We start from the raw sequence: 15,029 nt of genomic DNA on the forward strand, positions 1-15,029 counted from the left end.
ATCCTTAGAAGTATCCGAGGAAAAGGTATCTTAATTTTCATTCGATTATCTTTCATTTCTATTTGAAAAATGAACAATTTCTTCGTCTAGGCTAATCAACGAGTAGAAGACTTTAAACTACAACTGAAGGAGCTGAAGAAGAAATTGAGGGCGGCCGAGAAGCGCGCCGTTATGGCTGAGAGGACGGTGAAGAAATTGTTGAAGGAGGTCGACACGAAGGAAGGTAAAGGATCGGACGCGTTATCGATGTTGATTTCTTTATTTCTTCAAATAATTCTTCCGTTTCAGACGAACTCAGAGAAGAAAAGGAGAAGTACAAGGCGGTCTGCGACGACATGGACGCGACGTTCGCGGAAATGACAGGATATTAATACCACTCGAACGGGCCGAGTTCCTTTTTATTTTTGCCATTCTGTGCTTCCGCTTATTCGCTACATTTAACAACGAACGTTGTTACATCGGTCGGCTGTGCCTCAGCTACGCTGGCTTCATTCGTTATAGTGTATCGTGGACCAGTTTATGGGGCTTCATGAATAACTTGCTACGCAAATTCTGCAATTAACACGATGAATAAAGAGCGCACACTGCTAGTTTCCTAATAAAATTGCTTTGCTTCGCTTAACACCACGCCAAGGCTGCGGGTCCGGTGAAAACTGGCCCTTTAGTTGCTTTCAGAAACGATCGTCTCTTTCTTCCCGATTGATTTCACGATTCCGGTTATTTTTCTTTCAGAAACGTCGAAGAAGAATTGCTGATCACGAAAGCAAGATACTGCGCCCCCTTTTTATCATTATCTCTCAAATCTGTATTTTCAATAAATGGTATTTAAAAAAAATATACATCGCTCTAATTAATCAGTGTTTTCCACACCTTGTTCCTCCACCTATGCCTCAAAAGGATATCAAAGTAAATTAGGAATTCTTTTACCATTTTGTAATCTACAGATTTAAGTGATTAAAAATTGGCTGTGCAATTCTCGAGTCACCCATAGACCTTTATGATCTCTTATTTTTACCTTTGAAATAATTTCTATAGAAGAGAAATATAGAAAAGTGTGAAATTTTTCTAAACGATGGTATTAGATTCTTTAATATTTTAAATAAAATTCCAATAGCAAGTGTAATCGAAACGTAAAATATTTGCATCAATTTTGAATAATACAAAAAGACTTGTTAGTTAATGTTACCGGTACATGTAAATTTTAACGTGTACCTGTTAACATTCGAGCCAACAGCTTTGTGTCAATCGAGGGATTGAAAAGAGTATAAACGTCTGGAGAAGTCGAGGAATTCGTTTGCGTCTAACTAAAGAAACGGACTGTTAGGTTCTTTTGCATTTCTTTGAGTCTATAAAGCATTGTCCTCGCCGGTCACCGAGTGCAGTAACCCGCGAGCTTTGCTTTGATAGACCGTAGAATTTCGTCTACACGAATTTTGTTTTTAATATTTCTCATACGAATAGATCGGATCGGATTTTAACGTAGAAGTGTACGAGTGTCGAAAAGTGTATTTGTCAAGGGGTAGCGAGGAAGTGCATAAAATATTTTGCCTTTCTTTAACAAAATATTAATTACTTTTCCTTCTGAATAATATTTAGCTTGATTATTCTCGCACGAAAGGAAAGATAGACGTTGGTAAGAAGGAAAGGATTTTTAATCGTAAGATTTACCTGCTCCATTTTTCCGCATAGTTCCACGTCAGTCATGAACGCGATCAAGAAACGATTGCAAACACTGAAGATTGAGAAGGATCTCGCGATGGACAGGGCTGATGTGTGCGATCAACAGGCGAAGGAGGCGAATCGACGAGAAGAAAAGCTGAGGGACGAGGTCCGGGAACTTGCAAAGAAGCTGGTGCAGATGGAGCGTGATTTGGAACTGAGCAAAGCTCAATTGAAAAAATCGAACAGGGACCTTGAACAGAAAGAAAGAGTGTATATCGTGGTTAGTAATTTGTTAAAATTGTGTGTAATATCCAAGAATCATTAGATTTTTACTGAAACCTTCCCCCTTTTTTTTTATTTCAACGAGGACAGACACAGTCAGAATTGGCGGTTTTGAATAGAAAGATGCAGCAATGCTTGCAGAACTTAGAAAAGTCCGAGGAACGTCGTTTGACGGCGCAGGCAAAGCTGGCACAGGCGATGGAAACGGCGGAGGATGCGAAACGGTTCGTTTTAATCAAAGAAACACTTTGCCAACGTTTTCAGATTTCGTTCGATGAACGGTTTCTTCTCTTTTTTTAGTATCTGTAAAGTTTTGGAAAACAGGAGCAAACAGGACGAAGAGAGAATGGACCAGCTGATGGCTCAGCTGAAAGAAGCGAGACTGATCGCTGAAGACGCTGATACAAAGTCGGACGAGATATCTAGAAAATTAGCCTTTGTAGAAGACGAATTGGAGGCTGCTGAAGAGAGGGTGAAATCTAGCGAAGCGTACGTAATTATGTATAATAACCTTCATAAATTTCCTTCAATTTTTCCTCTCTTTTCTTAATAATTTATAGGAAGATCGTGGAACGAGAGGATGAACTCTTCATCGTTGGTAATATATTGAAATCCTTAGAAGTATCCGAAGAAAAGGTAGTACCATTGTGCTTTGTAACATAATTAAGCAACCGATTTCGTCGTTTTTATTTTCGTAGGCCAATCAGAGGGTGGAAGAATTCAAAGCGCAATTGAAGGAATTGAAGGTGAAATTGAAAGCTGCCGAAAAGAGGGCCATCATCGCAGAAAAGATGGTTAAAGTCTTTTCCAAAGAATTGGATGCAAGAGAAGGTATATTTTAACGCTGCTCTCATTTCTCTAATTATAATGATTATTTTAATATATTTCTCTTCGTTTGTGGCTTTCAGACTTTCTGTTCAGGGAGAAAGAGAAATACAAATATATCTGCGACGACATGGACTCCACGTTCGCCGAATTAACTGGATATTAGTGAAATTCTATTTTCTGTGTGTCCGTATTGTACTTTTTCTATTAAACAATCGTATTTGTAACAACAAACCGTTCTCGAGTGTCTATTGTACTCTTGTTACGTAATCGAATCGTGCTTGTGAAACGATTTCGTTGCTGGTGAAACGATTGATTGATCTGGTTCGATCTTTCGTTGCCAGAGGATGGGGCAAAAAGAATCGTCAAATTCTCGTCCAGTATCTTTACAGGATATCGATTTATTTTATCGACTCTACGATCGACGCAATGCTTCGAAACTTCGTAGCATCTGTTTAACACATCGTTTGCTCGATGATCGCGTGAAACAGAGAGAGAAAAAAATACGGGATTGTCGATGAGGCATTCGACGTCCCTCCACACATGGCTACACCACCATAGACTAGAATCTTGCTTCACTCTCGCACAATTCCCATTCGCTCCATGAGATTTCTTCTCTTCTTTTTTCTTTGCTTTTCTTATCTCTCATCTTTTATTATTGTATTTTTTTTTTTTTTTTACAACGATGCTAATAGTAGTTACAGTAATAATTGTTCGTTTGATTTGCTCACTCCCCACGTCTTCGTTCGTTCGCAAACGCGGTCAAATCGGTGACGTAACTTCAAATACTGACTTGACTGAAAATAAACGTGCTTCCTCGTACAAATTCAACGAGAAATTTAATTAACAGATACCTTGTAATATCCAGGAGTCCAATATTCGGTGTCAATTATTAGCTTTCAAATGATCCGGAGTCTTTCTCGATAAGATTCGTCGCTTGAAAATATAATTTCACACGCATGGTTTACACCATCGGTCTGGATTCATCAGTGGAGCATGCGATTTGTGATTTATCAATTCAACTTCCTGGACTCGTGTCATTTAATTCGATAATCAATTACCTGATCCTTGTATGCACGCGAGTGCAACACGATGCATTCAGTGTATTTCGAGTTGTTCCAAGTGACGTCACCGCTTTAATTAAAACCTACCGTTCGTAGCATCGTGGGGCTCGATTGTTCGATCAACGATTAACGGAGAGAAAATGATTGGCAGTAGGATCCGAAGAATTTCTGGCTTCCAGTCGCGTTGGAATAAAGTTTCTTAGATCGATAAAAAAGTACGATAGAGTTCCACTTATTTGAACGAAATTGTAGCGTCTACGGTATAATTGTGCGTGAAAGAAATGGACAAATTTATCACGCGAAACGGTGTAAAATATTCGGAGCTGATCAACCGGAAGCCAGGAATTCTCAGAAGGAAAAACAATCGGATATCGAAAGAATCCGGATAAACGTATGCAGTCGTCGTTCTGTCGGACGTTAGTCGGTCGGTGACAAGAAAAAATGTACAAAACTGTTATCGTTACGATAAAACGATACCCGTTTTCCGAATAAGGGTCTAACAAATTAATCGAACTCTACGAGTTTGATTGACGTGCTTTCTCGTATATACATTCATATATCGTATCGTATGTGTTGCGGTTACACGCGCTTTAAGTACATATATATATTTATATAAATTTATATATACGTATACCTATGCCCTGGTCTTCGCAGTGTCGCGCACCGATAATGGAACTTAAAAGATCATCGATCGTTCGATGATCATCGTAAAGTTTCTCGAAAAAACACCCATTCGTCCTACGGTTCGGAAAAAGCCTGCTAACGATACGAATGAAAAGATCATGTAACAATTATTATTTTGCCCGGAAGTAGGAAGTCGGCCAGTGAATTTGGCACGTTCAGAGTCGAGTAGTCAGCGAAATGGCAGTGTCGTGGAAGAATTGAAATTCGTCATCACCGAACACGATACGTGTAAACGAGTCCCGTTTAGATTCTAAATAACCCGTCGCGTTATTTTTACTTTCGAAATCAGTCTCTGAGAGGGTACGCTCGAATTTGTCGAGGCTCGAGCACGCTCTTTTCTTTCTTTGATTTCGACGCCCGATTACGCTTCTAATTAACGATTAAGAAATGATACGAAACAACGCGTCGCGCGAAACGATCAACGCGTCGTCTTCGGTACGCGAGTCTTAACGATTAAAGTGCGCGACATACAAAGATGGATATCGGTGTAAACGATGAACTTGTCGCGTCGAAAGGGACGCCAAAGACGTTAGACTAGCGTTTCTTCGGCAAAAATGTACAGAGCGGGAGAGGAACGTGCGACCGGGGCACGCACGGAAATAATGCCTTACTTAGAAGTCTTAGGATTAATAATGGACTTAAAGTAATCAACGGTGTTAGACGTACGTATAAACTTTACAATGCAACAGAGCCCAACCTTCGACGATAAATCGTCGTCGTCGTCGTCGTCGTCGTCTTAACACGTTCCCTCAATAATTCTAATAGATGCGTAAAACGGTCAAATCGCCACTCGCCTTCGAACTCTCATCCCGATTCTAATACCACGCACGCACTGGACACAGGTGAGACCAGCGCGACCATGGAAAACGACGCTCTCTGTTTCTCGATATAATCGGCTGGCAGCAATGAAAGCGTAATCTATAATTGATCGAAAGAACGAAGGGAATCAGTCTGAAGAATTTAAGAGGAACGCTTTTCTACGAACGTTGCTCGTTAAATTAATTTGAGAGTTGCTGACTGTCGCAACAACCGAACCCGGCTACGTGGCTGCAAAAAATAACAACGGACTTGTCTAGAATCTAAGAACGAGTCGTATAGAAGAGCGAGTACATCGTGACCAAAATAAATCCTGCCGGTTTGCATCGACAGTTACGCGTTCGTGGTAATTAATTGCGTAATAATTAAATCCTTCGGAATCTAGTAAACGTTTTCTCAATCTTTAATTCACCTGTTCTTCCATTCGTAGTTTCTAACCGGTTGAAAGGAGCAACGTTCGAAGAAGGTTGGAAACGATCGTGTCTCGCGTTTCAGGCGAAACTTCCTCGGTAATGATTTGCGCGGCGTCGTTTTCCACGACGAGCCGATTCTCGGAGGACTTTCCCGTGCTCTGTTCGTACGATTAAGTCTTTGGTCTCGAATGGGTCGCCAGCAAACGAGTCGCAGCGGTCTGAGCAAATTGTCGTTTGGCACGCACTCCTACACACGCGATTAACTCATTCAATCTCTTCACCATTCGCTCAAATTCATCTGCACGCACGCACGGATGTAATATCTCGTTATTCCATAGATAAAGAAGAGAAAGACAATGGTACGAAAAGGTTCCGATTGAAAAACATTGCCGTGTATCACGCTTTTCATACTTTCAACGATGTACCACGCGTGTTCCTTCCTTCTCGTCAACGATTTCTCCTCGTTATCTATGATCGAGCCATCTGCCGTTCCCTAGCAACGAATATAATTCTTTAATTTTCATCTATAATCGACAGAGAGAAAATTGGAAACCGGACTCGCGTCCTGTCTTCTGTCTTTCTTCATTTTCTTTTTCTTTTTTAATCTAACCACGTCGGAAGATTCGACGAGACACCAGATAGAAGGATTCGTTTATCTAACTCTTTGGACCATGGGGGAGAAAAGGGTAAGGAAGAAGATACTTACTTGGCCTACCGTGGACACACGGGAAAGAAGAGGAGGCACACGGGACGAGATAGTGAACGAATTAAACGGCGATAGAGTAGTCGGAGGAAGGATTATTTTGGGTACTCGGCCTTGACCACAGCGAGCTCCTAAGACCGAGTTTCAGCTTCTTCAAGGAGTCGATGTCGCACTCTGCTTCGCTGAGCTCCGGCCGATCGGCACGATCACCGTTCCCCGGCACAACGTTCCCCTGATTAGCTCCTACGAACGTGGTCTCCGCCACCGAGATCGGCGGTAATAGCGTACGTAGGGAGCTCCTGCTGGGAACATGCCATCTTACGGGATAGCCAAAGAAATGAACTTACTACGGGTGAAAATATGATTGATACTTATGTCTGAGTTGAATATACTGTATTGTAAACGATGATCTATGCGATTCTTATTACCTAATGAAAAACGGAAGCTAGATTACCTAGATCGTCCTCTTCGAGGGAGAGACTTCTGCTCTGACATGGGTGAGATGTCTGAAGAAGTGCTCGACGTACCGTGATAAATGAAGTCTGAAACGGCTCGAACTGAAATAATAATTTTCAAACATTACAGGATCCAAGAATAACTAATCTATTAATTGTAAGGATAGATTTACTATGTTTGAGTTTCCCAGCGTCCAGCTGGTTGGAAGACTCCGTGCGAGAGCTCGTCAGTTGATCCGGGTCAGACTCGCTCTCGTCGCTCTCGACGTCGCCCGGAGTTTGTTGCTTTCTCTGCTGTCGCCTCCTCGAAGAAACGCTCTTCATGCTCTGTAATTATCGTAATTGAATTGATTCCAATTTCAAACGGAGGACGATGCTTCGGGAAAGCGTATCAGGTAATAAATACCGTCGCGGCAGGTGGAGGGCTTGCACAGCCTTCGGTCATGGCGTGCTCGTGATACATGAAACTGTGTAGAAGCGTATTGTTCGGGTGGAGACCGGCCGCCGAAGCTTCCGCCGCGCTTCCCAGTCCTCCCAACCCTCCCAACCCTGCCAGGCTTCCCCCGCCACCCTCCGAAAGCTGGAACGTAGCGTACGGCGAGATGTCCTCCGCTGTCTCTGTAACCCATCAGAGGCATTGCCTACCTTTCAAATCGCGTCGGGATGAATTGTTTAGCTGTCAATCGATTTTCACCTCTATCAATACGTCTCACGATTCTACTTTGTCCGTATGATTTTTAATTTTCAATGGAAAATCACTGCTGTCTAAACCAGGTTCTTTATTATAGCACAAAAATAGAGAAACGAAGACAGCAATGACGCGAAACACGATTTTGAAAGACGAATTGTTACTCGAAGAGAACATTACGAGAATAGAACATTTCAAGTATCATTTTCATGATGTTCTCTGAAATAGAATGATTCTTCAGGGCACACTGCACTACAAGCTTCATCTAACTTATCTCATTAAACAATTTCCCGAAGTTCTCGTAAGGGAATGCTATAAGGAATACGAAACACAATGAATGGAAACAAAAGCGATGCATGAGAAAACATTCAACGAAAACACTGAACAGCGATCACACGAAGAGAGGCAACATAAAATAAAAATACAATGAATTGATGGAAAATGTTTGAAAATAATCCACCTTGGCTCGTGAATTTCAATCGATCGCTAACGGGTCTGTTCAGTTGCCGTCTGAACAGCGCTACGCGTGCGACTTTTTACCTGAACAACAATTATAGTACCAAACCTGGCTGTCGTCCGTATCGTAACAAAGGTTCACCTGGAATCTTGTCGGGCCCTGCACCTTGTTGCAAAGCCACCTTGTGAATCGTCGCGTAGTAACGTTCCCTTTGAGTCTCCGCGTTCTGTTGATTCTCCTGAGTCTCTTTCATCGGACGTTGCATTCTCTCTCCTAGATATCCTGCGGATATACGAATCGAAATGCGTGCGTCCAACTTGTAGAATAGTCTTCGTACAAACGGACAATACAACTTACTGCTTCGCCAACGAAGGGCTACGATCACCACAGCAACGAGCAGGGCAATGGTGGCCGCGATCAAAGGGAGCATCACCTTCACGTCCGCGTAAAACGGTACCGCCGACGTGATCCCGCGTTTCGACAATTCTGGGGGCGGCGGTTCTGCAACGTTTCAGGAACACAGTGCTTTTGGATATAATTGGTTTAATTTCGAAACGATCACCAGACACGTGATTTTCTTATTTGTTCGAGGCTGGTTGATGGTTCGCTGTAAAATTTACATTCTCAAGCTTACCGCCTTCCTTCGTCAACGTTACGAACGTGAACTCCGCTTGGTTACTGCCGGCTACGTTATGGGCTTCGACTTTAAGCTGATAGACGGAGCTTGGCTGCAGATTCGTCACGACGAATCGTCGTTGCATTTTCACGCTGTTCGACACCAGCGTCCAGTGGAATTCGTTGATGGGTCTGTATTGAATCACGAAGTAGAGGATCGGACAACCGTTGTCGGGCCATACGTGAAGTCGAAGAACCAGCGTGGTCGAGTTTGGACTGAGGAACGCTGCGGCTGGAGGTATTCCTGGCGCCTGTCCTTGCGTTCGAACCGAAAGGACAGGCGACGATGGGCTGCTACCAATTTTATTATGAGATGTCAGGTATAATTGGTACGTGTTTCCGCATAGGAGACCCTGAAGATTAATAAGAACGATTGGTTCGCTTTATGTTAGCGACAAGTTTCGCATATCTTACTAGTCATTTAAGAATCTACCTTTAATTCGTGGCTCGTAGCATGACGAGATAATTGTAATTCGTCCAGATTGCCATGAGTGGTTCTATAATGCAACGTGTATCCTGTGAGTGGAGCACCACCAGAGTGTCCAGGTTTCCAGTGCAATAAAATACTACTCGACGTGGAACTTGTTACGTACAGAACAGGTGCACTGGGTGGCACTATGAAAAATTCAAATAATATTTCATTTTGACTTGACTTGATTTTGACTTTCAAATGAATTGATTTTAAATCTCACCTTGCACGGTCAAAGTATAGTGCAACTTGTCGCTTCCTTGAGCGTTCTCCACTTGGCAAGTGTAATTACCGCCATCTTGTGATTGTAAATTAGATAGCACGAGCTCGCCGGATGGTAAGATTTGTATGTTTCTGGTGGTGTCTGTACGAATTTGTTCGGCTACACCTTTGTACCATTCTCTGGTTGGATCTCCAACCGCGTTGCAGGCTAGGGTGGCAGAACCTCTCCATGGTCGCACTACGTGACCACCGAAGGAGGTGATTCTTGCTGGTACCCGATTCGTTGGTACCTGTGCAGCCACCCTGGAACTTTGACCTTCGCCTACGCGGGTGCTACCGGTCACCCAAAATTGATACTCTACGTGCTGCTGTAAATCAGTGGCCTCGAAGAAAGTATTCGTGGCTGGCAGTGTTTTTTTACCATGATTCAGTTCCTCTCGACCATCCACAACCCTGTAAAATATAATTTCCATAATTGTTAAAAGTGTAGAAATATAATTGATGTAATGAAATTATACCTTGTATACAGATTATATTTTGTAATAATTCCATTTGGTTCAAGGGGTGGAAGCCAAGAGATGAAGAGCGCCTGTGGCGAACTAACTACCACTTTAATGTCTGCTGGACTTCCTGGCACTATAAAATTTCTTAATCTTGTAAATATTTCAATGATTGAATTTTTAATTAAAATAAGAAATTTTTACCATCTTCTTCGGTTTGACAATAAGTTGCAATGGTAGGTACTCCATCTCCCACTCTTGTGAAGGCTAATACTTGAATAGTGTAATTAGTATATTTTCTCAGCCCCGTAAGCACGGTAGTCAGTGCGCTAGTTTTACGAACCTAAATGCGAACGTGTAATCGAAGAAATTTAGTACAGAACAGGTTGGTGATCAAAAAAGAGATAAATCATGCTTACTTCCATTTCATCGACACTGCGCCAGATGTCTGCCAAGATCGGTTCGTAATGCAATTTGTACCCTTGAATAATACCATTACTGTGCGTATTAGGAGGTGGTTCCCAAGTTACCTGAAGAGACTGCGATGTCAATGCTGCGCATCTTACGTCTTCCGGTGGCATACTGGGAACTGAAGAAATTTCATTTTCTCATCAATCTCTTCCTAATATTACAAACTTTACGGTAATTCACGTTCCTAAGAGTATCTCTCACCATCTTCGAGCGTCTGTGTGAGCAAGGGCTCGGAAAGTGGTCCAGATCCAACTTGATTATACGCTTGAACCACCAAAGTGTACTTTGTGTAGGGTCGAAGACCTGTTAGCCGAAGTTCTGCGCCCCCTTCTTCTCCGTCCCCGGACACGGAGCTGAAGTTGTACGAGGGATTTGCGGAACTGAAAGAAGATTCCTAACGTAATGGAGTTTCTGAACTCGAACCGTTAAATGCGTTCCAAACTATTTGTATAATTAAATTCTGAATTATCATTTTAAACTTTATTATATTTGACGGAATTATTCGATGCGCAGTTGCATCGAGATCGATCGCTTCGCGTTCGTAGTTTCTACCTCGTTTCTCTGTAGCCGACGTTGAATCCCTGGATGTCACCGTGTCGAAGTTCGGGCAACGGTGGCGACCAAGTGATTAAAATTTCAGACGAGGACAGAGCTCTGGCTGCAAGATTAATCGGAGGTCCAGCCGGTCTTTGTGGCTCGGTCCTGACAACCAGCTCCGCCGATGGTACCGATCTACCAGCTGGTCCTTCCGCGATCACGCGTATCGTGTATCTGGTTGCTGGTTTTAATTCATCGATCAGGGCAGCGTACGGTAAGGGTGGACCAGTGAATTCTTGCTGCTGCCACATGCCACCTATTTGAATAAAAAGCTGTTGTTAAGATTCAAAGAAATAATGATATTTAAATATTGCAAATAAAGTGTTGCCTTGATTATACTCTTTAAATAAGGCAATAATCACCATCGCCTTCTTTGTACTGAAGAATATATTTGGTCACCTCGCTGCTATCTTGAGATTTATGTTGCCACTTTACGTTGATACTTCGACTGGCAACCATCGCTGTTTCCAGGGAATTAGGTGGCTGAGGTGGTTCTGGAACAAGAAAATTCTCATTATCGAACCGTTTCCACGTGGATTTTCTCATCGATGGATTAATTGTACCTTGCACGAGGAGTTGCACCAGTTGTTGATCCCGACCGTAGAGATTACTCGCCTGACAAAAATACGCGCCGCTGTCGGACGCTTCCGCCGATGAAATTTGTAATTGTGCTATCACACCGTCCGGTGTTACTTCTCGTTTCACCGTGACCCTTTTTATCCGGAAGAAAATGTTCATTGAAAAGCTCGGCTGAAATATTCCTTAAAATGTTTCGAAATTAATCTCAGCTTTACCGATAGTTCGTCGACGGATTTAACTCGATTTTCCCGCCCTTCAACCAGGTGACGGTGACCGGGGTGTCGCCGTGTACCTCGCAATGCAGCGTCGCGGTGTCACCCTTCTTTACTGTGACCAGCCTCGACGGTGCGGCAAAATACGGTGATGCTGTTCCATGGGATAAAACGAGAAATTAGTCGCCGCAAAGAAATATTTATCGAGAACGATCTCGTCGCTCGTTTCGCAAACCATTCGATTTCTACCGCAAATATGGAAGTACTTACAGTTCACTTTTAATTGTACCACTTTGCCGATGCCGCTTCCAATTCCGTTACTCGCTTGACAGAGATAAAATCCTTCTCTGTCTTCTTTCACGTGTTGCAACAACAGGGTACCATTACTCAGGATTTTCGTGTACGCTCTTTCTCGCAACTCCTCGTATTCACCGGATTTGCTTCCTATTTTTTTTTTTTTTATTTCAAAAGGGTTGTTTTAAAGAATCGATTACTATCAACTTTTTATTTTTTTTAAAAATGAATTTCTCACCCGTGGCTTTTTTCCAAACGATCGTCGGGGTAGGCACGCCCTGAGCTTGACAATGCAAAGCGACGTGTTTGTTTCTTTCGACGCTCACGTCCGTCGGCTCGACGATCCATCGCGGGGGTACTGAAAATCAGATCGTACAGCTTTAGATGGATCCATCGTGAATCTAACATGCACGTTTTGTTTCTTTTCTTTCTTTTTTTTTTACTGGTCGTTAGCGATTTAGAGACAGGTACGTCGTGAAAAGCGCGATCAATGAAGGACGAGCTCGTCGACGGAACGGCGTTACGTCGTCCGGCCGAGCGGATACTCGGGTGTGGTACTATGTACAAACGATAGATACACTGTACAAAGTGAAAAGTAAGTACAAAGAGGAGACGTAGAACGACGTCGCCTGTCGTCGACGAGTATATTTCGTTCCCTTCTCGTTCGGTACTACGATTCATCGAGAATTTCCCGGATCTTGAAGAAGAAGAAGAAGAAGAAGGTAAAAAAAAAGAGAAATAAAGAAACGCGAACAAATTGACAAACGCGAATTGAATTTTGACGAATCTCGAGAAATTTCGTAACGCGTGGGTGAATGGTACAGTTCACGTAATGAACAAGTGACAGAGACATTAAGACAAAGTGAATGAAGGTTCGTGGGTGAGGTACAGTATGGAAAATAGGGTTCGGCGTCGATGCGAGGCGTCCATCAGTGTCGACGATACTTTCTCGATTTTCTAAATCATTCACGAGGAAAAGAACGGACTTGTTCTGCTTCTACCAAAGGATTGACCAATCAAGCGATTCGATCGATAACACCATAGACGTACAGTAGCCCAAAGAACAGACGAAGAAATAGAAAAAAAAAAAGAAGAAATATATATATATATACGAGAGACCAAAGAAAAAAAAAAAGAAAGAAAAACAGGAAGGTACAGTGCAGAATGAAGCGTCTATCGAGATTCTGTATATCTAACTACGGCTGGTAAAACGTAATCACCACTAATGTGTGTGTGTGTGTGCATCGTCTAAATGCGACAAACGCCGGAAAAGAGAGAAAGAGACAAGTAAGTTATTATACGTATAGGTTCCCGTTCGTCGTACGCCGCGCATCGACATTTCATTTTGAGAGTTTCAAGGTAATTTGTTGTTATTAATTAATTCGTTCATTTTTTTTTTTTTTTTTTTTTTTTTTTTTCGGGTGTACTGTTTGGCGGGTTCTACTTTTTACGGTGGTGAAAAACGCTGCACAAGCGAGATACTGTGAGTGGGAGTTCCAACGTTTTACAAGACGGCAAATACCGGCCACGCATTTAACGCGTGCGACAATATAATATATATATATAGATATATATGTATGTGTCGTGTGTGTTTGAGATCGAGTAGATGTTATTATAATATATATATAATACTCGTTCAACGGTGGCGTGAAACAAGTAGAACTCTCGGAAGAGAAAAGGCGCAATTGGGGAGGAAATGTGAGGTACGGATGAGAGCATGTCGGCGGAAGACCGAAAGATATATCGTGGATAGGCGAATAATAATAATAATAATAATATATATGTATATATAGATATATATCAAGTACCCGCTTCTAACGACTAGTTCGATGAATACGAATTTAAGTTAATAATAATACGTACTACTAGCCTACATTACCGGATCGCGTGGAAAGTACACGGGGCAAGAGTAGAGCACCGTCTTCAAATTCAATTTCCGATTTAAATGTTATCTTGAAAAATTTCGCTCCGTGTGTGTATAGAAACGTATTCTGTATTTTCGTTCGATGTAACGTGATATAATAAAAATTGAATCGATTTTAAGGAGCGTCGAAGTACGTTGCGCTCGTAGACCCGTGCGTTTCGCAGCCGCGAGGGAGAGATCAAAAAAGAGCGTGACAGATAGAAAAGACAGTGAGAAATCATGCAAAAGTGTAATCGAAAAATAGGTTTGCCTTCGAACGAGCCCAAAGGAGAGCCAGCGCATAGGTTGGTGAAGATCGATATAACAATATTATTTTGTTTGGTCGTGGGCAGAATGGCACGTGCTCGTATTTGGGTGATCAAAGAACGCTTAAAATTATATAATTAAGTAAATACGTATGTACAAACACGTAAAGGTTATGCAGACAGAAAAAATCACTACTTCATAGAGAAAAGATCATGCAGATAAAGTGTGTGTAAATGCTCACATACACGCACGCACGCACGCAGGCCAGAAGATAGAGTTTCTTTTAGTATTATTTTGCTTGGTTGGTTGGTTGCTCCGTATAAAAAACCAGTAAAATAAGGAAAGGTGCAAACTGTTACCTTTATTATTCGGTCAAGTCAAGCAAACCTCGGGGGGTCCACGAGATACCGACGCATTCCCAGAGAGCCAAAGCAACGTAAATGTAATACACACTGTGTCTGAGGTAAGGATATATCGGTGGGAAACGAGGATACGGCTTCGTAATTATTAATTAATAATTCAAGGGAGGGATCGATGATGAGAACGTGCGTGATCTCGCTACGAATGAGACTCGATCTATCGCCAGAAAGCGCGCAAACTCAATTCATTACTATATTCCGCTCGACAATTTCTCAACAGCTGGTCTTTGATCCGTGCGAGAACACTACGACGATTAACGAATGGTGATGCAGGAATCGAATTATTAAGCGTTATGAAATAATGACGATGATGATGATGATGGATGTTGATCAAGACGATTACCAGGAATCGATGGATCGGTAAGGATATTA

At 42.3% G+C, this 15,029-nt stretch overlaps 3 protein-coding genes across 14 annotated transcripts in view; 2 read left to right on the forward strand and 1 right to left on the reverse strand.

Moving 5' to 3' along the window:
* LOC117611836 (tropomyosin) overlaps positions 1 to 816 on the forward strand; it is a 1,977-nt gene extending 1,161 nt beyond the window's left edge. The window contains exons 5-7 of the mRNA XM_034340212.2: positions 1 to 25; positions 91 to 223; positions 289 to 816. The exon at positions 1 to 25 is cut by the window's left edge and continues 51 nt beyond it. Coding sequence (XP_034196103.1) covers positions 1 to 25; positions 91 to 223; positions 289 to 371 — 241 coding nt within the window. The 3' untranslated portion in view covers positions 372 to 816. The remainder of the gene's footprint in view (positions 26 to 90; positions 224 to 288) is intronic.
* Positions 817 to 1,072: 256 nt separating this feature from the next.
* On the forward strand, positions 1,073 to 3,415 carry LOC117611837 (tropomyosin). Of its 6 annotated transcripts, none has more exons than XM_034340215.2 (7): positions 1,073 to 1,530; positions 1,690 to 1,942; positions 2,035 to 2,168; positions 2,245 to 2,433; positions 2,505 to 2,580; positions 2,643 to 2,775; positions 2,853 to 3,415. In XM_034340215.2, the coding sequence occupies exons 2-7, from the start codon at positions 1,703 to 1,705 to the stop codon at positions 2,933 to 2,935; spliced, it is 855 nt and encodes a 284-aa protein (XP_034196106.1). In that variant the 5' UTR covers positions 1,073 to 1,530; positions 1,690 to 1,702; the 3' UTR covers positions 2,936 to 3,415. The 6 variants fall into 6 exon arrangements, with proteins under 6 accessions (XP_034196106.1, XP_034196107.1, XP_034196104.1 ...); XM_034340216.2 differs by having other exon boundaries at positions 1,073 to 1,519; XM_034340213.2 differs by having other exon boundaries at positions 1,496 to 1,633.
* Positions 3,416 to 3,419: 4 nt separating this feature from the next.
* Positions 3,420 to 15,029, reverse strand: part of Dscam2 (Down syndrome cell adhesion molecule 2) — a 69,042-nt gene continuing 57,432 nt past the window's right edge. For 2 of the 7 annotated variants that reach the window (XM_034340185.2, XM_034340186.2), the window contains exons 12-30: positions 12,307 to 12,426; positions 12,045 to 12,218; positions 11,778 to 11,928; positions 11,547 to 11,695; positions 11,346 to 11,477; positions 10,939 to 11,239; positions 10,588 to 10,766; positions 10,335 to 10,504; positions 10,120 to 10,258; positions 9,934 to 10,051; positions 9,417 to 9,868; positions 9,158 to 9,339; positions 8,684 to 9,077; positions 8,407 to 8,535; positions 8,191 to 8,331; positions 7,311 to 7,522; positions 7,078 to 7,231; positions 6,904 to 7,006; positions 3,420 to 6,766 (exon numbers count right to left, since the gene is read on the reverse strand). In XM_034340185.2, coding sequence (XP_034196076.1) covers positions 6,514 to 6,766; positions 6,904 to 7,006; positions 7,078 to 7,231; positions 7,311 to 7,522; positions 8,191 to 8,331; positions 8,407 to 8,535; positions 8,684 to 9,077; positions 9,158 to 9,339; positions 9,417 to 9,868; positions 9,934 to 10,051; positions 10,120 to 10,258; positions 10,335 to 10,504; positions 10,588 to 10,766; positions 10,939 to 11,239; positions 11,346 to 11,477; positions 11,547 to 11,695; positions 11,778 to 11,928; positions 12,045 to 12,218; positions 12,307 to 12,426 — 3,653 coding nt within the window. In that variant the 3' untranslated portion in view covers positions 3,420 to 6,513. Of the gene's footprint in view, positions 6,767 to 6,903; positions 7,007 to 7,077; positions 7,232 to 7,310; positions 7,523 to 8,157; positions 8,332 to 8,406; positions 8,551 to 8,683; positions 9,078 to 9,157; positions 9,340 to 9,416; positions 9,869 to 9,933; positions 10,052 to 10,119; positions 10,259 to 10,334; positions 10,505 to 10,587; positions 10,767 to 10,938; positions 11,240 to 11,345; positions 11,478 to 11,546; positions 11,696 to 11,777; positions 11,929 to 12,044; positions 12,219 to 12,306; positions 12,427 to 15,029 lie in introns of all 7 variants that reach the window. The other 5 variants (XM_076690665.1, XM_076690666.1, XM_034340182.2 and 2 more) reach the window with 3 other exon arrangements.

The sequence above is a fragment of the Osmia lignaria genome, chromosome 10 (genome assembly GCF_051020975.1).
Source record: "Osmia lignaria lignaria isolate PbOS001 chromosome 10, iyOsmLign1, whole genome shotgun sequence".
Classification (NCBI taxonomy): domain Eukaryota; kingdom Metazoa; phylum Arthropoda; class Insecta; order Hymenoptera; family Megachilidae; genus Osmia; species Osmia lignaria.